We start from the raw sequence: 27,062 nt of genomic DNA on the forward strand, positions 1-27,062 counted from the left end.
GAAAGCGCGGCGGCGCGCGGGGCGGGCTCCCGGGCTCCGGCAGCGGCGGCTCCCGCCCCTGCGCAAGCCCGGGCCCCGCGGAGCCCGGTCGTTGGACCCCAGTCCAGGGTCTCGGTGGTGCGCGAGGCAAGATGTTGAGGCGCAGCTTGGAAAACCGGTAACAGCCCCGGGGCCCCGCTGCCCAAGGTGCCCCACAGGCTAGGGGGTAAGGGGGGAAGCGGATCTCTCTTGGTGGGGCCTCCACCCCGAATTCGGCCTCAGCGGCTGGGCCCTTCCTGCTGCACCGTGGGGCCTAGGCCTACCTCCCTGGGCTGCGGTGAGCCCCGGGGTAGCAGCCGGGCGCCCCGGCTGAGCAGCCCTAGCAGCCGCCAGCCTGTAGCAACGTGGCGGCAGGAGCCGGGCCTCTTCTTGCGCCTTCCCTGTGGGGATGTTAAGGCTGGGCCCGAATGGGGACTTAGGGGAATGGGAATCGGCCTCGGGAGAAACTGCAAAACGTCTAGGGAATATCTGCATATAAATTTAACGTGGAGATGAAGCCATCTTGTCCCTAATAAGAATGATTAGATTTTTTGTGTCATCTTTTTCTCTAGGGACGCTCAAACCAGACAACTGCAAAATGCTGTCACAAATGTGGAGAAGCATTTTGGAGAGCTGTGCCAAATATTTGCTGCTTATGTGCGGAAAACTGCCAGACTGCGAGACAAAGCAGACCTCCTGGTGAATGAAATAAACGTGTATGCCTCTACAGAGACCCCAAATTTAAAGCAGGGCCTGAAAAACTTTGCTGATGAGTTTGCCAAACTTCAGGATTATCGACAAGCAGAGGTATGGCGTGAGGTCACACCGTCATTGTTATGAATGAGGCCTGAAGTAGTGGATGAAGGAAATATGAAGACTCACTTGTAATCTTCAGTGGTGAACATGCACTTGATGATAAACCTACCTTTTTATGTCTGTAACATTGTGTGAGTCTATTAAAGGGAAGCTTCCTGTGATTTTACCGTTTTCAAACTAAAACTTCAGGGTGTCTTGAATTTTCCCATTTCATTTTCCAACTTTTGGCCAAGGGGTGGCTATTACAGGGGGTCTTAAACATAGTGCCCATGAGAAAGAAAAGGAGCATGACTTGTGCCTTGTGGCCAGGTAAGTATAAAACATGAGTGGAGATGGAGGATGTTGGGAATGGTGGTGTGAGTGAATAAGTCATAAATGGACAAAAGATCCTTGCTGCTTCCGTGCTGGGGGAAGTTTGTGGGGGCAGGGAGGGGAATCAGCACCGAGTTATATTGTGGATGCTAGCAAGTAGTGAAACTTTGTAGAGATTTTTTTTTTGCTGGTGGGGGAGAGGGAAGTTGGTTGTCATTGTTTTTGTTCCAAAAGCCCATTTTTTCCTTTAATGACTCATAAGCACTTTCACTTATATTTATTTTAGGTTTTAAGACACGGGTTAACTTGTCAGAAGTTGCCCAAATTAGCTGCATTGCTCTTTTGGCACTTTTCTCATCAGTGCTTTGGTCTTTTTTTTTTTTTCCCCTAAATCCTAAAACAGAAGGCTCAATTAAAAAAAAAAAAAAAAAAAAAAAAAGACTGTAATGATCTTTGAACCTATAATTGCTATTCATAGAGAAATTTGAGCAGTAATTACATTTGGGTGTACTTTTTGGAAAACTTTAGACATGTATTTCTTCTGTAATAAACAACTTTCAGTTATACATAACTGGTGACTATTTCAGAAATCATGTTTGTTCACAGGTAATCCTAAAATTCTATGTTAGTCAATCATTTCAATGTCCCTTTCAGAAAATCTTTATGCTATTTATCAAAGAGCAAAGTGAATTGATTCACATTTGTTCTCCTTTTTATTTCCCTTGCTTACCAAATGGTAGAAATGCTAATGAACAATGACCAAAAGGTAGGCGACAAAAAGGAGAACAGAAAAAAAGACTTGGATAACCCATACACCGAGTAATCAGTGTATGGATTATTCAAAATGATATAGACTAAACTATCCTGAATATTGATGTTTTTACTTTAGGATTCCTAATATTTAAATACTCAATGAGAACCTGATTTTCTTTGTTTTTCCTAAAATCTTTTAAAATGAAACATTCAGATACATTTTATTTTAAAAAATAAATATGAAATGTACCCACTGATTAAACATGTATTATCAAAAAAGCCCTTTTCCTGCTACAAAAATAATCCATTTTCTTCTTAAATATTTAAATACATGTCATCTTGTATTATCTATCCTGAAAAATATTTTAATGTCCAAGAGTTATTTTTCTTATGCTATGTACTTGCCTTTTTGCTTCAGTGTTTTCCACTAGTGCTGTTAGTAAAAGAATTACCCAATATGTGGTAAAAAATTGTAATGTTTCAGAAAAACTGTTTACTTCTAAGAGAGCACAGCTGTACAGTTTGACAGCTCTGGAACATTTGAGACCTTTTATCTTGTTCTGTATGCTTTGATAATTTATGAATGGCTTCCTAGAAAAAAAACGCAGCTGAGACAGTGGTCTCCAAGCATTCTTGACTTTTGAGGATTGTGTTGCTTTAAATATTTCCCATATTCTGTATCTTTCAGCTTTGCTTTTCTTGTCTGGAAGGTTGGGCTATTAATTTTGGAGAATATATACTCAAAGTATCCAACACCGAACTAAACACACTCAAAGAGATAACTATTAAAAGTTGAGATGCCTTAAAATTTAGCCAAAAGCTCCATCTTAGAGATACAATGTAATACAGAGGTGATGGTATGGTAAGGATGAGCTCTTTGGAAACCTGAGACATTTTCTTGTCATAATGGGTACCAGTTCTTTTCTGTTTTGTTACTGAATAGCTTAACAGTTTTCAATGTGCTTAAGTTTAGATGCTGCGCCTTAAGTAATTGTGGTGATTATTGAAGATAAGTTGAACTGTGACATTTTAATTTAAAAAAATTTTTAATTATTCTGTGTAATATGTTTAAACATCACATCTCTTATTTCAGAATTAAAATTTTGATCTGTGTTTCTTTTCAGTTATATTTTATAATAATTTTCAATAGGTTGAAAGACTTGAAGCCAAAGTAGTTGAACCATTGAAAGCTTATGGAACCATTGTAAAAATGAAACGAGTAAGTCAATTCATTATTTTTCTGTTATTACTAAGTATTCTAGAGTATACAGTTTCCAAAAATGTTCTTTTAATGAAAAGTACAAAGTAGTGTTTTTTCTTTTTTTTTTTACACATTCTGAAGAGTCATCATTTCCTAGAACTTTGAGAATAATGAAATATTTTTAGTGAGCTTACTAAGTATAAAGCATCATTTTGTTTATTGTGGACACTTTTAATACTTATGGTCATGAAGAATATATGAACAGAAATTATTTTACTAAATAAATGTAAGTTTATATTTTTGTTTTAAAGCAAGTAATAACAAATGAAAAATGAGTGTGACAAAGTTTTATGTTTTAGTTGAGGTATAATTGACATATTAGTTTCAAGCATACAACATAATGATTTGCTATTATAGATATTGTAAAATAATCCCCACGGTAAGTCTAGTTAACATCTGTCACCACACAGTTACAGAAACTTTTTTTGTGAATAGGGCTTTAAGATCTATTTACTCCCTTAGCAACTTTCAAATGTACAATGCAGTGCTGTTAAGTATAGTCACCATGCTATACATTACATTCTCAAAGTTCTGTTTTTTACATCAATTTTATTGAGGTATAATTTACATGTGATGAAACTCTCCCATTTTAAGTCTTCATTGAATTTTGACAAATGTATGTATACATGTAACTACCACCACAATCAAAATTGTTTATATACATATATAATTGAATATATGTGGTTTTACATGGTTATTAGTTTTACATTGAAATTATCTTGTGTTTGTCGTTATTTTGAGAGGATATTAAAGAAACACATGTGTGCACTCTCACACAGAGATACACACTGATGACACAGTCGTAATTCCTGTGGCAATGATGCCGGGATCAAACAAGATGATTCTCCCATTCTTAAAACAGAGTGTGTATGTTTTATCTCTAAAATCACAGATTATTATTAACTAAACAATGCCTATTTGCAGGATGACCTCAAAGCAACATTAACAGCAAGGAACCGAGAAGCTAAACAGTTAACTCAATTAGAAAGAACACGTCAGCGAAACCCATCTGACCGACATGTTATTGTATCCTTTGAATTCTGGTCTTTCAAAAAATATTTTGTAAGGTATGCAGTACAAAAGTAAATATATATGGAAATTATGCATTTCTACTTTTAAACATGCAGAGAATTTGAATATAGAGTTTGAAAAGAAATATGCATTTATGAATCCTCACTGTAGAATTAGGAAAACTTTAAAGAAAAGATACCACTTAATTTGCTCCCCTTATGTTGTTTTTCACAATATGTATTCGAAAAATAAAACAGTCATAAATGTAGGTGTTTTTATAAAGAGTAAGTTCAAAATTATGAGATTTGTTTCACATGATAACTAAGTATTAATTATAAAATTAAAGATCTATCATTAATTATAATTTAGCAATTACCATCTGTCCTGCTTTTGAGAACAGGAAGGAAAATTTTTTTTGCCAGTATAATTGCCTTTATCTTAAAACAGACAAAAAAAAACACGATGTGAAACCATAATTACAACTTCAGCCAAAACCTTGAGGAGACTCAAGAGTATAATTGATCCACAGCTGGACACTAAGTGATTTAGGTAGGAGTGTCTACTGTAAAGTAACGAAGTTCTTCTATTAAGAATAACTGTTTTCTCAAAGTGGATTGTGCCTTGTTCTTCACTAAACAAAAGAACAGAAAATAGTGCCATGGCTAACTGCCAGCACCTGGGATAGGTACAGTTGTATTGAAAGTACTAACTTATCCCACTGCCTCTTTTTCCCATTCCTTTATGTCTCCTTCCTACTTCTTTAAGGTTTTTACTGCCCAGCTCAGCCAGAAAGCACATGAGGAGTGGCTCTTTGGGGGCATTTGAGGTTCCAGAACACCTCCATTCCTGAGGTGAACCCCTTGAGCAGTGATATGGGGCTGCGCCAATTGCCTGGTCCTCCTTCCTGTGGACCAAAGGTACATAACGCCCAACCTTGTAATTTAAAAAAAAAAAAAAAAGAGCAGCCACAGGGCTGGAACAGGAACACCTAGACAGTACTTGAGAGTTAAGATCTACAAACTGGAGGTTATAAAGTCTAGGTTTTAAGTAAGTTAGACAAACGAGAGAATGATGGAAAATTTATGACTGACAAATAGGGACTAAGGGAGACACCAGAGAATGTCACTAGCTTTTGAGAATTAAGCCAGAGGTAAAGTTTCTATTGTTTTGTTTATAGAAGAGTATATAAAGGCAGGAAAAAAGGTCACATCTGGAATCTCAGTGGTTGGCAAGGTTGAGTGAAGGGTATTAGTATTGACACTCAACACAGAAATGAATCTATTCCTAAAACAAAGATGTTACAAAGATAACTTAGATGCCATTTTCTAAACACTGCTATGGAAGAAGCAGGTCTGCAGATTTATATGGGGAGAAAAATGCAACAACTGAATAGCTTATTGCTATAGGTGAATTGCTGTGCTCACTGGGAAGAAAAATCTGTGAATCCGATGGATTTTGACAACCCGGGACAAGAAAATAAAGTATGATCTACATATAAACGAATTTGATGTAAATATATTCTATCATAGCATGATAAAATATTTACGAGGCTAGGCCCCTAAAATTCATCGAACTATTCAAAAGAAGCCCATTAAAGTTCAGTATGTACTGTATTTTGGTGTGTGTAATGTGCACTATTTTGCCCAAATTTTGCAGGGAAAAATAAGGACGTGCATTCTATATGGGTAGTACTAATTCCATATCTATATAAATGTTTTTAATTCTCGTATTTATGTTTATGTGTTAAAAGTCTAACTCTAGAAAGCAATAACAATATCCACATGCAAAATAATACCCTGGAATATGATCATCAGTTTTGCTTCTAAATATAAATAAATTGAATTTAAAAATTAAAACAAAAGATTTTTTTCCTGAAAGTTTGGACCAAAAACATGGGTGCACATTATACATGGCAAAGTACAGTAAAAATAAAATGGAGTAGTTCTGGTACAAGAGGATAAGGCAGAGAAGAATCCCAGGGTTTCTGCCTGCTGACCCCCAAAACCCCTGGTGGCTTCTGAACAAGCTGCCTATAACACAATTGGAAAAACATCAATCTGGCTCACCCTTTTGTAAGGCATTTTGCACTCATGAGTACTTTTATTAAATATACTGATACTCATAAAGTCATGCAGTATTTTAATCAAAACCATTTCCTACTCAAATCGGTACATTATAGAATCTTCAACAAAGGGAAGAAACAAATCTATACCCACTTTGTTAAAAATAGCTGTGTAACTTTGGGCAAGATGCTATGCTGGATGGAATAAAAGGATTTGAGACTTTAAGAAAGGAAGAGTAGTTTTTGGAGGGTGGTAAATTAAGATACCTATGCCCCAGCTATAGCTTCTGTTTCCCCATTTGTTCCTCATTTAGCCAAATTTGCCTACCCTTCCAAAATGTAAAATGAACCTATTGATAAATGATGAGAAGAAAGACATAAAAGTCAAAAGAAAATATTCACAAGTAAAAAATTGCATAAGTCGCATGTAATAAACAGTATTAAGAAAGAATCTGGCCCTGGCCAGTGTAGCTTAGTGGATTAAATGCCGGCCTGCAAACTGGAAGGCCATTACTTCCATTCCTGGTCAGGGCATATGCCTGGGTTGTGGGCCAGGTCCCCAGATGGGGCATGCAAGAGGCAGCCAATCGATGTTTCTCTACCTTTCTTTCTCCCTCCCTTCTCCTTTCTCTAAATCTTTTTTTTCTTTTAAGAAAAATTAGTCTGCTTGAAACTCTCATTAGTAATAAAAGGTTAACATGCATCAAATGACTAAGAAATTTTTCCATGTTAATGGATCTTCAAAGAAGCTCTATTTTACTTTTGGATTTCCTATGAAATTATATTTTTAAAAAATCCCCAGCCCAGTAATATAGAGAATTGTTTTTGATTACTAGGTATGATTAAAGTTAAAAGTTTATATGGTTTTTAAAAACTTCACACCTTTTATGGAAAACTTAATATACACACACACAGAGTATTTTTAAATGCTTAGTATCTTGAAATTGTGCTTGAATTAACCCAGTTGTCAGAGTGTATACTCAGTATAGAGTTATAATTAATGTATAATTTAATTGTAAGAGTACATGATTTTAATTTATTGAAAAAAATTGTTCTCTTTGAAATGGATTTTTCCTTTATGAAGAATTTCAGTCACAGGTGGGTAATAAAGTGGTGTGTCAAGATGGATCCTTAGAGTAAACCATTTTACTTATTTTAATTTATATATTTTCTTGAAAAAGAAAGCAAGGGCTAAATGTCAGAATATTATGTGTCAAATACATTGATGACAAATGCAAATTTTTCCCATGGATTACTATTAAATGATGATGTGTGATACTTTTGAGGAAATATAGTACTAGCATAGGACATAAAACTTTATTAGAAATGAATCTGAAAGAAGTGAATCTGAAAATTGGACTTTTAAAATCTGTTACTGTTTAAAAAAAACTTAAATTACTTTTGGTTAACTATTGTCCTAAAGAAAGACTTGCTTTTTAAAAAGAAATGCATGATTAAATTGGAAATGTTCTGCACTGTACAGTACTGTAGCCACTAACTGTATATGGCTATTGAGCTCTTGAAATGTGACTAGAGTAACTGAGAAACTAGATTTTAAATTTGCATTTAATTAATTTAACAATGAATAGCCACATGTGGCTAGATAGTATGAGTACTTACTAGAGTACATGAAGTATTAGACTTGTCATCTAATTTAGTAGTTACTAGTATATATACGTCTTGTAATAAGTATTAACTAAATAGTGAATGTACTATTGTTAGCTTATACAAACAGAAACTTGATGCTGAAATAAATATTTGTAGTGTATATTCCACTCTACAGTTATAAAATTAGAAACATTGAATGCATTTGAAGAACTAGAAATTTGAAAATACTTAAATCACAGGCCCTTTATTTTGGGGGGAGATAGGGTTAAAAGGGAGAGAAATGATAAGGAAAAAAAGAATGATAAATGGCACAGATAGTGAAATAGGTGAAAGCAGTAGAAAAATAAAGACAATTATTTTATAGTAAATCATCCAAGGGTGATGTAGGGAAAAAATGCTTTTGTAGAAGGAAAGGGAGGAGTTTTGTTTTCTTTTGTTTGAGATCTTGAGTCATGTCACTTAATAGATTTAACATTCTTTATTCTGCATGTGCTTGTAATATAGATCATTTTATTTTATGTGGCAAAAATATTATCAAACATTTACACTGTTATGCCAAAAAGCCAGTAGACTCAAATGAATGGATTCTGACTTACTTTTTTTTTTTTCATATCTTTTGTCGGGCAATACTTCTGTAGGCAGAAACGGAATTACAGAGAGCTACGATGGATGCTACCCGAACAACTCGTCACCTGGAGGAAACTATTGACAATTTTGAAAAGCAGAAAATAAAGGATATAAAGGTAATAGAGTAGATGCTAAGGTATAAAACATGTTTTTAAACCTTACTTTATGTTTTAAATTTATGAAAAATTTAAATTACTTTGATTTTTTAATTACAGTTGCCATTCAATGTTATTTTACATGAGTTTCAGGTATACATCAGAGTAGTTAGACATTTATATAATTTAGAAAGTGATCCGCCATGTGACACCGTGTATAGTTATTATATCATTGACTATATTCCCTAAGCTGTACTTTAAGTCCCTGTGACTATTTTTGTAAATACCAATTTTTACTTCTTAAAACCTTCACTTTTTCGCCTTCTAGGATTGCAAATTGGTACAGCCACTGTGGAAAACATTATATAGGTTCCTCAAAAATTAAAAATAGAACTACCTTATGACCCAGCAATTCTACTTCTGGGTACTTATCTGAAGAAATCCAAAACACTAATTCAGAAAGGTACATGCACCTTATATTCATTGAAGCATTATTTACAGTAGCTAAGAAATGGAAGCACCTTAAGTGCTTATCAATAGATGATTGGATAAAGAACATGCGGTACATACATACAGTGAAATAGCACTCAGCCATAAAAAAAATGAAGTTTACTATTTGGGACAACATGGACAGATCCATTATTTCTTTCTGAAATAATTCAGACAGAAAAAGACCAATATGATTTCACTTATATATGAAATATCAAGAACAAAATAAATGAATGAAACAGAAACAGACCCATAGATATAGAGAATAAATTACTCTGATTTTTTAGCCCATATTCTGCATGAAAAAGTTATTATAAAAATATATCAAATGTTATTTTCTGGAAAAATAGTATAAAGGTTCTACATTACAAAAAGAGTCCAGATTTTCAATTTTTTATCACAAATACTATTTAATCAAAGAGAAATAATATTCATTATGTTTTTATGTATCAGGTACTATTTCAGGCACTTTATATAATCTTTTAATCTTTAGATTAACTCCATGAAAATGAGCTGATATTAACCATATTACATTAAAAAATTTGAACTATAAACCAATTATGCATTTTAAAAATCTGTGCTTCCTCTTCTAATACAAATACACTATTATTCATTTTTAAATATATTTTATTATAAAAATATATCATGCTATTATAAGTATCCCAATTTTTCTCCCTTTGCCCTCCTCCTCCTGGTACCCCTTCCCTCCAGCATTCCCCCCTTAGTTCATGTCCATGGGTCATGCATGGGTTCTTGGGCTTCTCTATTTCCTATAGTATTCTTAACCTCCCCGTCTATTATCTACCTACCAGTTATACTTCTTAGTCACTGCACCTTTCTCCCCCTTCTCTTCCTTCCCCCTCCCAGCTGATAACTCTCCAAATGATCTCCATATCTATGATACTGTTCCTGTTCTGCTTTCCTTAGTTTGGGTTTTTTTTTTTTTTTTTAGATTCAGTTCATAGTTGTGAAATTATTGCCATTTTAATGTTCATAGTTTTGATCTTCTTTTTCTTAAATAAGTCCCTTTAACATTTCATGTAATAATGGCTTGGTGATGATGAATGCCTTTAGCTTTACCTTTTCTGGGAAGCACTTTATCTGTCCTTCCATTTTAAATGATAGTTTTGCTGGATAGAATAATCTAGGTTGTAGGTCCTTATTTTGCATCACTTTGAATACTTTTTGCCAGTGCCTTCTAGCCTGCAAAGCTTCTTTTGAAAAATCAACTAGTAATCTTATGGGAACTCCTATGCAAGTAACACCCTGCTTTCTCTTGCTACTTTTAAGATTCTCTCTTTAATCTTTGGCATTTTAATTATGACGTGTCTTGGCGTGGTCCTCTTTGAGTCCAACTTGTTTTGGACTCTCTGTGCTTACTGGACTATATGTGTTTCCTTCACTAAATTAAGGAAGTTCCTTTATTATTTTTTAAAATAGGTTTCAATTTCTTGTTCTTCCTCTTCTCTTTCTGGCATTCCTATGATTCAAACGTTGGTACATTTGGAGATGTCCCAGAGGCTCTTTATACTATCCTTTTTTTTTTTTTAATTCTTGCTTCTTCATTCTATTCTGGTTGCTTATTTCTTCCTTATGTTCTAAACCATTGATTTGAATCCTGGCTTCCTCCCCTCCACTGATTATTCCCTGTAGATTTTTCTTTATTTCACTGAGGGTAACCTTCATTTCCTCCTTTATATTGTTGCCATACTCAGTGAGTTCTTTGAGCATCTTGATCACCAGTGTTTAAAACTCTGTTTTAAACTCAGTGTTTTAATTTCATTTAGTTCTTTTTCTGGGGTTTTGTTCTGTTCTTTCATTTGGTCCATATTTCTTTGCCTCCTCAATTTAGTAGTCTCCTAGTATTTGTTTCTGTGTATAGGTGGAGCTGCTTTGACTCTGTGTCTTAGTAGTGTGGCCTATTGTAGAAAAGGCACCTGTTGATTGTATAGGGCAGAGCCTTAGGTAATCATCAGGGTGGGGCAATCCATTTCACTTTGTGGCTCTCTGTCGGGGGAGGGATCAAAGAGGGGACAGAGCCACTGTGTGGCTTCTGCAGGTTTGCCTGGCACTCATCCCATTTCCAGTCACTTCACCCACTTCCCTTATGCAACTGGCACCCTTCCTAGCTATTGCCCTAGTGGTGAATCCCAGAATGGGTGGGTTTGGGGATGTTCTAAGTCTGTGCAGGCCCTTTAAATGGAGTTGTCTAAAAATCCAGCAGTTTCTTTTGCCACCCCAACCGCCATTGGTTTTTATAGCCAGAAGTTAGGGATTTATCTTCCTGACACACCAACCCTGGGCTGTGCAGTCTGGCCTGGGGTGGCATTGCACACTCTCAAGGTTTCACTCCAGATTTTTATCCACCATACGTGAATTTGAGACTGTCCATTTCACCGCTGCTGCCACTTCTCTGCACGACACTGCATTTCTGCCAGTCTCCATGACTCTGCCCTCCTACCCGGCTGGATGAAGGTAGCTTCTCTAAATCCTTAGTTGTTGGATCTAGTTGTAATTCTTTCTATGGTTACACAAGGAGGCGAAACATCCTCATCTTGACTAAAGTCCCTATTATTGTTATAGCATAAAGCTTTCTAATAACTACATAGTATCAAATAAATAGGGTAAGAATTGCTAACCATGTAAACTTGCAACCACTGTGATAAAGTGTCACAGAATTGCCTTATGGTATTGTAACACATTAATAGATATGAAAACTTTAGGATCATGGATTCCAGAAGGTCTTCAGTGACTTTTTCATAGGCATCTTGGAAAGATTTGGAGGATTGCTTATGACCACATTATGTCCTTCAAAACAAGTCATCTAAGGATGTTTTTATTGCAAATTTTCCTGGAACAAGTTTTAAAGAAAAGTATTTGGTCATTGTACAATTGTTAACAAAGAAAACACCCTGTTTTCACAAGTTATGTTCTTATCAGTAAGCATGGTTTGCCACTTAATTATATCATTCCTCTCTACAATATGTAAATAAAATCTATTTACACCTTTAATTTTTTTTAATTACCTGCCACAGTTCAAAGGATTTCAGAACTTTGCTTTTTCTGATAGCCAGGCTCAAAGTTCTCTGGTTTTGCCCTGAGAAAAGTTTTTAAAGCCTCTCAATTCAGTCTGCATTCTGTTGGGTAATGGTAGATTGCTACACATGACAGGCATCTCCGGAAGCTGGCCTAAGACAAACGTCTTTCCTGAGGTGAGAGAGTATGATGAGCAGATATAAACCTGAAAAATTAGAGTGAAGACTTGTGATGTATGCCTCATTTCACTGCCACTGAAGGGCTTCTTTAGTGATGGGAGTCTTCATTTCTGGCTCTCAGCAGTGTTCCTCAGGCCTGCAAAATTTTCTTTTACCCATGGCAGTCTGTCTCTGATCTTTGGGCTCACTTCAGTGTTCCTCCTGCATGATGACTACCTCTACAGGTGCATTTAACACCAATCACAAAACTAGGGCAGAGTGAGTGAGTGCTGAATTCCCAACTACAATTCCTAATACCTGGGCTTTCCTGAAGCAATAGGACATGGAGAAAGGGACTGCACATTGGAGGGTGCACAGAGAAGGAAAGGGCTTCCAAGTTTTTCTTTGCCTGCAGTATCATGCCATAGAAAGAGGGAAGTCTCCTGATGGTCACAAAAAGACAGAAAGAAACCTACTTTTTTAAAAATTGAGATGGTACATCATATACCACACAATTAACCCATCATTTAAAAAGTGATGTTTCATGTGTTCAGATATATGCAGCCATCACTACTCAATTTTAGACCATTTTCACATTTTCATCCTGTTCAAAGTGAAACCTAGTACATTTAGCTTTTACCTCCCTGTTCCCTGCTCCCACACTCCTACCGCAGCCCTAAGCAACTCCTCTGCTCTCATGTCCTTTACTCTCATGTATGAATTTGGCTATTCTGGACCATTTCATATGAATGAAATCCTAAAATACAAGATTTTTGTAACTGGTTTCCTTCATTTAGCATAATGCTTTCAAGCACATTGTAGCATGTGTTGGTACTTATTGCCACATTTTACTTATCCATTCATCAAGTGATGGACATTTCTGGTGTTTCTACCTTTTGGTTACCATGGTTAATGATATTCATCAAGTTTTTGCATGGACATATATTTTTATTTCTCTTAGGTATACACCTAATTGAACTGCTGGATCCTATGGTAAACTCTTACCATTTGAGAAACTGCCAGACTGTTTTCCAATGTAGCTGCACCACAAGTATGAGGGTTCCAGTTTCTCTGCATCCTCACCAATCCGTTCATTAGACTTTTTCCTTATAGTCATCCTAGTGGGTGTGAACTGTTTCACTGTGGTTTTGATTTACATTTCTTGCTGATGCTAACTGGCCATTTGTTTTTCCTTGAAGAAATGGCTATTCAAATTCCTCAGCTATATTTTAGTTGGGTTGTCTTTATATTGAGTTATAAGAGTACTTTGTATATTCTGATAGAAGTGCCTTATCAGATGTATAATTTGCATTTTTTCCTATTCTGTGGATTCTTTTCATTATCTTAATGGTGTTCCTTGAAGCATAATTTTTTACTTTTAATCAGTTTTATTTATACACCATTGCAATAGGATTTATATGTGTATAAGAGTTAAGGGAGTAGTACCTCTAAAACAGATCAAAATAGAATTCTTCCAACAAAAGTCAACTCAGAACAGACTTCTCAGTGCATAAGTTTTAATTTTGACAAAACCCATTGTATTTTTGTTATTATTGCTTGTGCTTTTAGTGTCATACTTAAGAATCCATTGCCAGATCTGAGGTTATGAAGATTGATCTGGGTTTTTTCTAACAGTCTTTATAGCTTTTGTTATTTCATGTCTTTGATCCATTTTTATACATGATCTGAGCTAAAAGTTAAAAAATTCCATTTTCTTGATGTGATGACCAGTTGTCCCAGCACAATTTGTTGAAGAGACTTTTCTTCCTCCAGTGAAAAGTTTTGGCACCATTGTTGACTTTTTAATAGTTTGTATATTTAAATCAGTTGACATGGTTTTTGTTTCAGGTCTCTCGTTTTCATTGATTTATATGTCTGTCTTTATGCCAGTACCACATCTTCATTAATTAGCATTGCTGTGTAGTAAGTTTTAAAATTAGGGTGTGAGTTCTTCCTCTTTGGTCTTTTTAGAGATAGTTTTGGCTACTCTGGGTCTGTTGCAATTCAGTATGAACTTTGGACTCAGCTTGTCCGTTTCTGTAGGAGGTTAGCTGGGATCTGATAGGGACTGTATCAAATCTGTAGGTCAGTCTGGGAAGCATTGCAATTTTACGATTAATTCTTACAGTCCATAAATATGGGATGTTTTCCATTTATTTCAATCTTCCTTAATTTAACAATGTTTGTAGTTTTTAGAGTGTTAAGTTTTGTGCATTTCTTAAACTTTTACCCAAGTATTTTATAAATCTCCATGATACTGTAAATGAAATTGTTTCCTTATTTCATTTTTGAATCGTTGCAAATACCCAGAAATACAATTTATTTTTTTTAGTAGATTCCTTAGGATTTTCTGCATACCAGACCAGTCTGTCATATGCAACCTAAACTTTTAATGCTGACCACAACTCTAGTAAACTCCCAGAAATCAATACCAGAGTCTTTTACAGTTCTGAATCTCTGCTCTGTATGTCCTGCACTGCTCATAACTCCTACGATTTTTGAGGTGGGATTAAATCAACAAGTCCATCTGAATTTCAGTAGCATTTATCAGCAAGATAGCACAATTTCTAGGCAAAGACTTTTCATAGGAACCTTTCAAAGAATTTGTTCTCTGAGAAAAGTTGGTATGAAACTTAATGTACAGAATGTGGAAGAAAAATCACAGCCCCATTTGTTTCCCATATAACAGAAAGTCATCAGCTATATGGTGAGTGTCAAGAGAATCTCATACTTACAAAATGGATCTTGACCAGGGTTCACTCCTGAACAGATAGGGACGGGAATCCAGAGTGTGGTGAAGTAGTACACATGAGCAAGAAACATCTTCTAAATTTAATTTTTAGTAGCTTTGTTTTCCTTATAAAATCACCATAAATTTTTAATGAAATTGAGAAAAATATAATCCCACTAATCAGAAATAATCAATTAGCATTTGGTTTATATCCTTTCATACTCTTTTACTATGTACATAGACACAAGAGATATGGTAATAACAAATTTTTTAGTCTTTTACTATGTCACACATTCTAAGCATCTTATGTGGATAAACCTCATTTACTCCTCATGACATCATTGTGGAAACTAATATGGTTACTCCTACAGTTATATTTAAATGGGAACACACTAGCCCTGGCTGGTGTGGCTCAGTGGATTGAGCACCAGCCTGCGAACCAAAGGGTCGTGGGTTCAATTCCCAGTTAGGGCACATGCCTGGGTTGCAGGCTAGGTCCCCAGTTAGGGGTGCACAAGAAGCAACCACACATTGATGTTTTGCTCCCTCTCTTTCTCCCTGCCTTCCACTCTCTCTAAAAATAAATAAAATCTTAAAAAATAAATAAAAATAAATGGGAACATACTGTATATAGCATCTTTTTAAAATTTAACATACCATGGATATATTTGTGCTAAGAAACAGATCCATATAACCTATTATTTTTAAACCTCTGTCCACAAAGCTTGAACTTTTACTTGCCTATAAAACCTTGTGTGAGCACCCCAGTGTAAAAATTAGTATTTTTAATAACCAATCTGATATTGTAGTGTCTTAATTGGCATTTTAGTATTGTTGAAGCAGAGTACTTTTTCATCTATTTAATGACACATTTCTTCCTTAAATTATTCACACTTGTCCTTAACCCACCTTTTTGAATGTTGGCATTTTTATTAATTTGTAGCAGTTTTTTATATTTAGAAAACTAACCCTTTAAGAAAAAATACGGTGCAAATGTATTTTCCCATTTTGTTGCTTATTGTGTGTTTTTGCCACCATAAGAGTTTTATTTTTGTTTTAGGTCTATTAGTCTTTTTGGTTTCTGCCTTGGTTTCATGCTTAGAAAAGTTGTTTTCATCCTCAAGATTATATAAATATTTGCTTATATATTCTTGTTATTCATATGATTTTTTAATATTTTAAATGTTTAATCTTACAGTAGTGTTTTGATGTGGTATGAGGGAGATATGTGACCTTATGCATAGAAAGTTCTTCTGACATCATTTATGGAATAGCCTCTAATCTGGAGAGCTATCATTTCCCCTTTATTTGCCAAAATGTAAAAAGACCATTTATAACTTTTTTGTTAAATTATCCTGCTTGCTAATTAAACCAGATGGAAGTTTTAATAATAGAATAAGGAACATTTTCTAATTTAGCGGGTTTACTTCTTGAGCAATAAAAATACTTAATTTGTGTTGAGTACTTACTCTAAACTAATAGCCATACTATACTTATTCTTGGATTAACTCTTTAATCCTTAAGACAATACCTATGAGGTTCATACTGTTATCCCCATTGTGTATATGAGGAAAATGAGGGAAAGGAGCAGAGTTTCATATTGCATAGCTGGTATGTTTCAGTCATGATTTGAACCCAGGTTTATTTAATCCAGAGCCCATATTTTTACCTACTCTGCTATCCTGCTTTACAGAATACTTGCAGATGGGTAAAGAATTTTTCAGATTAGCTTCCTGCCGCCCACCAATAAAAACTGTCTTCTAGTCATACCAAATAAATATGAAAAGGGGTAAAAAAGTAACTCTATCCCTGACCATACTGACCCATTCCAGATAAACAGATTATCTGAGATCACTGAAAAGTTAGCCATGTTTATTTGAGGAAAATTCTTTCTAAATATGATTTGGTCCTAGAAAGTGACACCCTGAAATCATCGTATTTCAAAAACATAATGCTTTTCCTTGTTCTTATATCATTTGCCATCTAATTTTAGTGTTCCTTAAAATGTTATCCTCCTTTCTGCATGTTTTCAGTTATTTTATGAAATTCTAGCTAGAAATAAGAATATAACTAGCAGTTTTCCCTTCTCACTATCCTCAGGAATATAATTCTCCTCTATGATAATCTTAAGGCTTCATGGCTCTTGGGTCAAAATTCCAAATCTAGGATACTAGCTTAGCAGTTCCACTGATTCCCCATCAGTCTTTGACCCAAATATATATATATATATATATATATATATATATATATACACACTATAAAAAATTAACAAGGCTTATAGAGGTGTATAATATAAATTTTGTCAAGAGATGAAAGTTTAAACCACAGAGGACTAAACCAAAGTATCAGAACAATTGAAAGTGAACTTCTTCCTACCCCCATAGTAAATAATAGTCGTTTATAGATTCAAAATACTTTAAACTGAAACTAAATTTTGAGATTGGAAGCTGCTAACAGGTTCAAAGTCTATCACTCTTTTAAATGTGATATGTTCTCTTATCAGAGGGTATGTATAAACAAAAGTAATGTATCCTTCTTTAGCAACAGGCCTATCTACCTATTTCAGGGCTTACTTAAGAACTACGGAAAATGTAACTCCTGTAAATTGTTAGCATTGAAAAACTTAGTTCAGAGATGAAATTGCTTAAGAGATTTCAACCATCAGGAATTTAACAACAATAATCAAATATTTGAAAATTTTTGTTATTTGGAAATTATCATATATTCCACAAAGTTACCATAGTGGAGCAGATTTGCATTAAGCCTAAACTTACTGATTTAGGTGTGATAAATTTGGAAATATTTGGACTTCGCTAATAGTGTGGTGATCTATTAAAGATTAAGAATGTCTACTTATAAAATATTATAAAATAGAAGTTAATACCCACCTCACTCCAGTGATTTAAACTTCATTCCTTACTTGAGGCTATTTTATTTATTTCTCAGGTGCTTTTATAATATAAGACAAATACCTCTTCTCTCTCCACATAAGTAAAGATAGACCTTAGAGATATAGTGGGTTCTGTTCCAGACCACCATAGTAAAGCGAGTATCACAATAAAGTCATAATTTTTTCCATTTCCCAGTGCATATAAAAGTGATGCTTACACTATACTGTATTCCATTAGGTATACAATAGCATAGTGTCTTTTTTTAAAAATGTACATAAATTAAAACATACTTTATTGTTAAAAATGCTAAGCATCACCTGAACCCTCATTGAGTTGTAATCTTTTTACTGGTGGAGGGTCTTATCTTCAATATGTAAAAAAATGCAGTATCTGTGAAACACAATAATGCAAAAATGCAATAAAACACATCCACATAAGTAAACAGGTGGTCTCTAAATCCTCAACTCAAAAATTAAAAGTGTCTGACATTCTATAATGTGTATTCTCCACCTCCCTCTGTACTCATCTTAAACAAGTCTAAGGGCTTATTCTATAAGTCTAATTTTTTATTCTATTTAAACATTAGGTGTAGTTGCTAAAATACCAGCTTCAGAACTGAACTGCTTTATCTAATACTCATAGGCATGTGGTGACAGCATATAATGTTATACATTTTAGTTAGATTTTTTTTATCACAAATGTCAATTACAAGGTATAAAGAGAACTAAAAAAAATAAGAGGTAAGTAAATGGTGATAGGAGATATTTTGTATAATTGGAAGGTTTTGCTGCAAAAGGTCTTGCAACTATTTTTTCATTTGCTCTGTAAAAAAAAAATTCCTGTGTATTTCATAAAATGGCAAGCATATAGTAAGGAATAACTTTACTACATTCACAATGCAATTTTTATATGATTGTTTAATTTCAAATTTTTGTGTTTTCAGACAATATTTTCAGAATTTATCACTATTGAAATGTTATTTCATGGCAAAGCTTTAGAGGTCTTCACTGCTGCCTACCAAAATATACAAAAGATTGATGAAGAAGAAGATTTAGAGGTACGACTATGTCTGTCTAAGCTCACTTCTTCTATTAATATTGAAATATTTAAAAGACAGCCATTAGCATTTTGTAGTAAAAATATCTTAAGTTAGAATACTACGGTGGTTAATTTGTCATTGTGTACAGTCCCAAATAGCTGAACTCCTATGATTTTTTATTTAACTTTTCAAATTAACCATGGTAAAGTTCCAAGAATTAATTTCTTAATAGCTAGTAAAATGTAATCTAAATAAAGCCATTACATAAAATAACATATCATTTTGACTGGTAATAAGTCACTTTAGTGTGCTCAAAATAACATTCATTGATTTGAGCTAACATTTGAACGTTTACGCCATGCACAGTACCCAAAGCTGTACATGCAGTTCTCTCATTCACTCCTCAAACAATCCTGTGAATAGGTGCTGTTATTATTCTCATTTTATAGCCATGAAAACAGGTTTAGCGGCTTTAAATAAGTGCCCACAGCCACTTAGTAAAAAGCAGAATCAGGTTTCTAGTGAGCTTTCTGTGACTTAATCTGTAAGCTGTGAAATAAATGTAGGCATATATGAATGGCTTGCATTGTACAGATAGTTAAATGCAAATAAATCTGGCCAACTAACATTAAAGCAATTAAATATCAAAGCCTGGCAACAATAAGCATATCTGAAGAGTATATGACCTACCCTCTTACCTTCCAAAAGAGAGGGAAAAAAACACAAAGTATTTTTGCTGAAATAGATAAAGTGAATATTCAAGGCATACTTTGTACTTACTATTTCTAAAGAAATGAAAAAGGCCATGTTTTCTCAATATATAACCATCTGTATTAATAAGTAGTAGAATTTGGGAGTGTCTGCCATTTGACGATTTTGAAGATTCCCCCAGTTTCTTTTTTACTAACTTCCACAAGCTTTGCACTGCTACACTGGTTCCAGGAAACCCAATTATATGAAAAAAGGTACATGTTTAGTATGTGTAGCTTTCCAATGCCAAAACCTATCGCAGCAGTTTCATCAGTTACACATAATAATTATATTTACATTTACTGTTTGTCAATAGATGGCTTCCTAAGTGCCCACTCCTTCTAGATACTAAAGCTAAGATTTCTTAATTTTCATTCCTTTTAAGGTCCTATTTTTTTAAATACAATATCAAGCTTTTATCTTGATTTGTAAAATATCAAATGCTTATATAGTGATTATTTTGGACCAGCTACTCATCTTATGCATTTTATTTTAATCCATCAACTTTGATAAAAGTACTTACTGCTCTCCTTTCTATGGAGAAAACTGACAGTGAGGCTCCCATAGCTAGTAACATAGCTGAGATCCAAATCCAGTAGCCTTATAACACTGTTTTTATCCTCTCTACACTACTATACTGCCAGAAGTGTGGTTCTTCATGAGTGACATGAACTATTTCCTGCAGAAACAATACTTCACTGAATAACAGGTTCAAAATTGATGCCTTCTAATACCCCTGACATGCCATTTAACTGACACTAAAATTCCTTCAACCCTTCGAACCCCAGGATTTTCCTTCTCATTCCAGAGGCCCTAGATATCTTTTTTGTCACACCACTTCCATTACAGCTTCTCTTGCCACTATTTTTAATCAACTAAGTAGCTTGTGTGAGGAGAGATAAACTAAAGATCTCAGGGCTCTGTGGTATATCTGCTTTTGAGTATCACTTCCCCACTTTCTAAAGGGAAAATATTGAGCAAGTTAACTTTTTCACACTTCAGCATCCTTATCTCTAAAATGGAGGTACTTACAGTATTTACCTCATAAAATGTTCATTCAACAACTATTTATTGAGCACCTGTTATATACCAGGCACCATTCTAAGTGCTGAGGACTTAGCATTTTAAGTTAGAAATGTAGTTCAGACAATAAAAAATATACATACTGTATAAGTATTTAAGTTTTATAATGTAATCAGTCTCATAGGGAAAACATACAGTGTGCTGTGAGTGTAATGTCATGGAGGACTCCAAATAGTATGAAGCATCAAAAGAATGATTTAATTAGAAGTTTGAGGGATGAGTAGGAGAATGCCTGGCAACAACTTTCAGAGAGAGATATGCAAAGGTTCTGAGGCATAACAAATTATAGGTACAAACTGTTACTATTATGCCATACAGAAATTGTGGAGAAGAGAACAGTCTGCAGAGTTACAGGGCCAAGGGAAGTAAAATTATATCAAACAGGTACCAAGAAGAGGAATGATCTTTTAAAAGCAAGGTTTCTTGGAAATAACTACAGGAAATATACAGAGAAGGACAGAGAAATAACTTGATATTCTTCTTAGGTAGTCCGTGCTTATGAGAACTACCAACACTTATTCTGGCAGCACTTAATTTTTCGTAGTTAGGCATCTAGCTGTATCACAAATCATCTTACCTTATTTGTTCTTCACATAAAAAGTATTCTCTGGCCCATTTGTTCTGTGCAACTAACTACTTCAGAGCATATTTAGATCTTCAGACTCACTCCTAGAAGAGATCTTGGGCCATACTGGAAAATGCATTATTGCCAATCTGTAAATCTGTTATTTTGTAATGAGATTCATTTTCACTGGTTTAAAATTTTAAACCAAGGGTGTATATTGCCTTTCACTTCCTACTCTTAACTTCATTTTGCTAGAAAAGTTTTAAAAAATCTTATTCTAACAAAAATATATCCCTTCCAAATTCCTATTGATAAATGAGTCACCCAGCTTTTCTATCACACCAACATGCCAGTGTTCCATGTCTGGCACCAAACACAATTGGGTCCTCAGTAACCTGTTAAATAACCTAATTAGCATACCTGAATTGCCCTAAAACACAAATCTTGCCTCTTGTGTTAAGTTTCACCCCTTGATTCCTTTTTTGTTCCATACTTCTCTAAGGTTTAAAGAAATGCATATAGACATCCTCTAGTTTGGGTCTCCTTCCCCCCTCCCCAAAACATTAGAATTAAGTTCATGGTAACATCATTAATTTACCAGGTCACTGTCTTAAGCTTGGAAAGATAAAACACGACTCCTTGCATTAGAAGAACTTAAAACCAGTTACGGAGACATAATTACAAAACAGTGAGATGAAGGCTGTATTAGGGTATGAACAGTAGGAGCTACTGACTAGAGAATAGGAGAAAGCAAAAGATGGAATTTGACTTGGCTTTTGAAAGTTGAGTGAATTCCAGGATGAAAAACCAGCATTGCAAAGTCAGAATATAACATGTTCCACATGCAGGCATATAGGCTAGAAGTGAAAAGTGATAGGTAGATTTGGGTGATCTTAAGCTGTGGATGTCACCAAGACATCTGAACTCTTGGTAGTCAGGAACCATATAATATTTTGGTATAGGATTCATATTTTGATGTTTAGTAAGGTCATTCTAAGTAAGCCATAAAGGAAAATATGTAGTCAAAAATTAAAATAGAAGTACAAACCTGTTTTCAAACATCTCCAATCTCAAACAGTTCAGTAACAGATTCCACTGTACCTCAAGGAATTTAGGCAGAATGCTCAGGCTTCTAGCTTGGTCTACTAAATATATGGTAATGTCTTTCATTGTAAAGGTCAATCTAGAGCTACACTGTCCAGTGTAGTAGCCAGTAGGCAAATGTGGCTCTTTAAGGTTAAAATAAAAAATTTAATTTCTCAGTCACAGGAACCACATTTCAAGGGCTCAGAAACCACACACGTGGTCTTTCTGGACAGCCTAGAACAGTAAGCATTTCCATCATCTCATTAAGGTCTAGTGGACAGTGCTGATCTTAAGAGAATAGAAGGCAGCTGGGAGCATAAATATAGCCATCAAAAGAGGTCCATAGAGAACTGGTTGAAGGGTAGCCAGTAAATACTGTAGGTAAGATTTTCAGAGAAAGGTGTCAAGAAAAGGAAAAGTGGCCTAAAGGAAGTTCTTCAAAAATATTTATGGTGCAAGGAATAAAAGAGAAGATGTGAAGTAATAGAACAAGTGCACATGAAAAGTTGAGTGAAGGCATGCTTTGGGAAGTAAGTTTCAGTGCAAGGTCAGTGAAGATGACAAAACAATGACTGGTGATTTTTGCAAGAGCAATTTCAGTGGAAGGTAAAAGCCTAATTATAGTTTACTGACAAATGAATGGAGAAGTAGAATATTAGAGAAATTTTTTAAGGAATACAGTTTTATCTTAAATCAATAAAAAAGAAAAATTGATCTTGAGTTTGTTTGCTTTGGGAAGGAACCTATACAGAGAGAAAGCTTTTATTTGCTGGTTTGGTTTGAGGTTTTGGACTAAGGAAAAAAATCACCTTGGAAAGCGTCAAAATGACATTTACTTTAAGGGGAAAAAAAAAACATGAGGTGAAGAGTTAAGGAAAAGGGGAAGGAAGTTGAAGAAATTCATATCTGATAACCTTACATTTTAGTCTACATATTAGAGAAATGGGGCAAAATAAAAGATACATGTAGGAAGGCTTAAAAAGTGGTAAGATCTGGAACCACAGCTCTTAAGGAAAAAGAATTGACAAGTAATGGCAATCCAGATCCTAGTGAGATTGGAATCCATAAATTATAGTAGGTCTACAATGGAGTTATATTGGTAAGAGCTGAGGATAGGCACAACAGAATCAAAGGTGTGCTTTGCAGCCTTCCTACTGGCTTGCATATTCTTTTGAGGTGTAAACTTTTCCATTTCCCCAGCAAAATCTCTCAAGTGTCAGTTTCAGGATCCATCATTATCATATATTGTTCAAATAGAATTTTTTAGCTTTCAGCTTTACAACTTAAAATATTTAATTTTTTGTTTTGAGTTTATAATAAATAATTGAAATTTTATACTGGGGGAAAGGGGTTAGGGAAGATTACTTTTAAAAGAATCTTAGCCCTGGCTGGTATGGCTCAGTGGATTGTGTGCCAGTCTGTGAACCAAAGGGTCACAGATTCAATTCCCAGTCAAGGCACATGCCTGGGTTGCTGGCCACATCCCCAGTAGGGGGCACACAAGAGGCAACCACACACTGATGTTTCTCTCCCATTCTCCTTCCCTTCCCCTCCCTAAAAACAAATAAAATTTTTTAAAAACATTAACTAAGAGGAATTTAACATGGCTTTCTAGATTTCCATTATTTAATGTCTACTTTATAATGTTTTATCATTGCAACAGGTTTTCCGAAATTCTCTGTATCCACCAGATTATTCATCTCGTTTAGATATTGTAAGAGCAAATTCAAAGTCACCTCTTCAGAGATCTCTGTCAACTAAGTGTGTATCTGGAACAGGACAGGTGAGCTAGAAACCATAACTTCAAAGAATTTGAGCTGCTGCCATTGGAATTGTTTAGTACTAAAAATGTTTCCCTTAAATCATATGATCTCATGTAACTTATCCTGCCGTATCCTCTTAGACATAATGGTACCAGACTGCACTCCATGCATCTGTTATTTCTTTTATTATGTTTTATACGATAACACATACTATTCTCTCTCTAAAGCAGAACCTTCAGAGCCAAGATACAAAGGACAGGAGAATGCTCATCTAGATTTGTTCTCTGGTATAATACAAAGAACAGAGATTCTAAAGTCAACCTACTTAGAGTTTAAGTCCCATTATAATGACTTATTGGAAATTATACCTAAAAAGTGCCTTTCCTGGACATTACCATAAATCCAGAAGCACAGATCTTTAGGTAAAGAGCCAGTTTTCTCAGTCTATATCCAGAAAGCCTGAGTTACCAGGTATATAGAACAGGAAGGGCTCAACAACCTTCTTCTCTAAGGGACAACAAAGGAAAATAATAGATTTTGTGGGCTGTACATATGGTCTCTGTTCCATCTAAGAGCAGCCATAAGCAATACATTTAAAAAAAAAAAATGGCTGTGCTGTAATGAAACATTATTTAAAAAAAAATGAAAACTAGGCCATGGCTGGCCAATTCCTGATCTGGAGAGCTATGTGTTTTTCATACCTTGCCTTCAGAATTTAAAATTGAGCAAAATATTTTCAAAATAAAATTTTTAGGTAAATATGACCCAACACCTTCTGTTTTCATCTGTCCTCTACATTATCTACTTACTGCTTTATATTCATGCATCTCTCCCCTTAAACAATTTACCTTAAGATTCCAACATTAAATGACGTACACATATATTACATAAGTTCAGTATACCATTACCTATGAAGTTCTGTGTGACTATTTAGAGTTAATGATGTTACACCTAAGTTAGATAACATCTCCATAGCATTTGAGAATACATTACCCCAGGGTTTCTCAACCTCAGCACTATAGACTAGGAGCCAGATAACCTGGTGATGGAAGAGGTGGTACTGCCCTGTGCCTTGTAAAGATGTTGAGCAGCACCACTAGTCACTACTGAAGAGATGCTACACACAGAAGCACACACCCCCATTTGTGACAATTAACAATGTCTCCAGACATTGCCAGATGTCCCCTAGAAGGTATAATCACTCTCAGAAAGGTTTAGAACAAGATAACCAAAGTGATAACAGTCAGCATTTAAAGCTAAGTGGTGAATTCAGACTGTCGATTCCTTCTATTTAAGTTACTCTATTTTTAAAGTTTACTATTTCAACTGCCTCCTTGAAATATCCTTGTGCTTTTGCCATCCCTTTGATCATTCTCAACGCTTTGTGACCCAAGAATTGTTTAATTTAAATTTTTTTGACATTCATAATATACTGAGACTATACTTTTTTCCGAAAGTATTTTGTTATTGAAGTACTGACATCCAACTGGAATGATTTTCAATTTTTATTCAAAAAATAACATGAATGGAAAGCCTTTTGACTGGTTTCCACCTAAAAATGTAGTAACCCATAGGGAATTTTCATTACTAAAAATCATTATTTATGGACATTTTTCTGAAGTATTTGTTTTATGTGCCCTTTTCTGTAAGGGCATGTTTAAAATACCACGCATGTACAAACATACATTTTTTAAAATGTTTTCTTAACAGGTATCCACCTGTCGACTAAGAAAGGATCAACAAGCAGAAGATGATGATGAAGAGGATGAAGACTTAGATGTAACAGAAGAAGAAAATTAGTTTATGAGGACAAAGATGTAACAGAAGAAAATTCATTTTCTTAAGTAAACTTCACATTTCCATTTTTATCTTAAATGACTTGGAATCCAAAATCACTAAATTGTAAAACTTTATACTGGTTTGATACATTAAACCTCAAAATGAAATCCTACTGGAAATGAAAAATAAAGGAAATTTCCGCTGACAAAAATGAAGGCTTTAAAAAATATTACACACCAGTTATTTTAACATCCTGTCTAGCAGTATGTGATCTTTTTGTATAGGTTCCATTTTTTTAAAAAGATTATGTATTTTCAAAGTATTTCATATTAATTACCTAGTTGAGGTTACAATAGATGACAAAAAAGAAAATATTTAACAATACCACTTGCTTCAAGTTAGGACATCATGCTTTCATGCTTTCATTACCAGAAAAGAGTCCTTAGTCATTGTGATTAAATACGAATTCTGTTCTATGAAGTCTTAATCAAAAAAAAAAATCTTTCACTTTTATTTCAGCTTTTAAAAGCCACATTCAGCCTGATGCTAGTTTTAAAACAAAACTGCTGTCATACTCAAGTTGTCATGGTACTACTGCAACTTTTGGAAAGCTGTAATTTGGTGGAACGTTGCCTAAGAAAACACTGTGGAAAGGCATAAATCATTAAAAATTCTAAGAAAATTTTACCAAATTACCGTCTAATAAAAAGGAGTATATAGTCACAATTATTCCTGAAAATGTAAAACTAATTAGAGCCTTTCAATGCATCTGATGCTTTTGTTTCTTTGGATGGGGAATTGTACTTTGTTATTTCATGGATCCCAATCAGGCATATACAAACCAAGAAATTTACAAAGTCATTTGGGAAAACTACAAAAAGCAATTATTCATAACAAAGACTTTCTAGAATGTTTTTTTGACTTTGTTATTCATGGTTCCATTCCTAACAAAGCACTGTTTCCTGAGTGAATAGTCTTATGTGATAAAATTACTTCAGTACTTTAAAATATTCAAAACATTTAAAAATCCTAAATAAATTGGTATTCTTAAGGAACTGAAGATATCACTGCATTTTTATTTCCCCAGTACTTAAACCTAGTGGTGTACTTGAGAGAAAAACAAAGTTAT

General features: G+C 34.6%; 1 protein-coding gene across 1 annotated transcript; it reads left to right on the forward strand.

Annotated features, from left to right (window-relative positions):
• CIBAR1 (CBY1 interacting BAR domain containing 1) lies at window positions 1-26,831 on the forward strand. The gene is made up of 9 exons (XM_028533635.2): window positions 1-157; window positions 591-825; window positions 3,050-3,118; window positions 4,085-4,186; window positions 7,326-7,331; window positions 8,480-8,584; window positions 18,812-18,925; window positions 24,055-24,174; window positions 25,865-26,831. Exons 1-9 carry the CDS (start codon window positions 132-134, stop codon window positions 25,952-25,954), a joined length of 867 nt encoding a protein of 288 aa, XP_028389436.1. The 5' UTR covers window positions 1-131; the 3' UTR covers window positions 25,955-26,831.
• Window positions 26,832-27,062: the final 231 nt, after the last annotated feature.

Source organism: Phyllostomus discolor, chromosome 7 (assembly GCF_004126475.2).
Source record: "Phyllostomus discolor isolate MPI-MPIP mPhyDis1 chromosome 7, mPhyDis1.pri.v3, whole genome shotgun sequence".
NCBI classification, from domain to species: domain Eukaryota; kingdom Metazoa; phylum Chordata; class Mammalia; order Chiroptera; family Phyllostomidae; genus Phyllostomus; species Phyllostomus discolor.

Excerpts from the sequence above, each read along its gene's own strand:
- CIBAR1 (XM_028533635.2), top strand. The coding sequence starts at position 132 with ATGTTGAGGCGCAGCTTGGAAAACCG. Across the intron at positions 158-590 it reads AGGCGCAGCTTGGAAAACCG|GGACGCTCAAACCAGACAAC; the intron begins GTAACAGCCCCG and ends CTTTTTCTCTAG. Across the intron at positions 18,926-24,054 it reads ATGAAGAAGAAGATTTAGAG|GTTTTCCGAAATTCTCTGTA; the intron begins GTACGACTATGT and ends TCATTGCAACAG.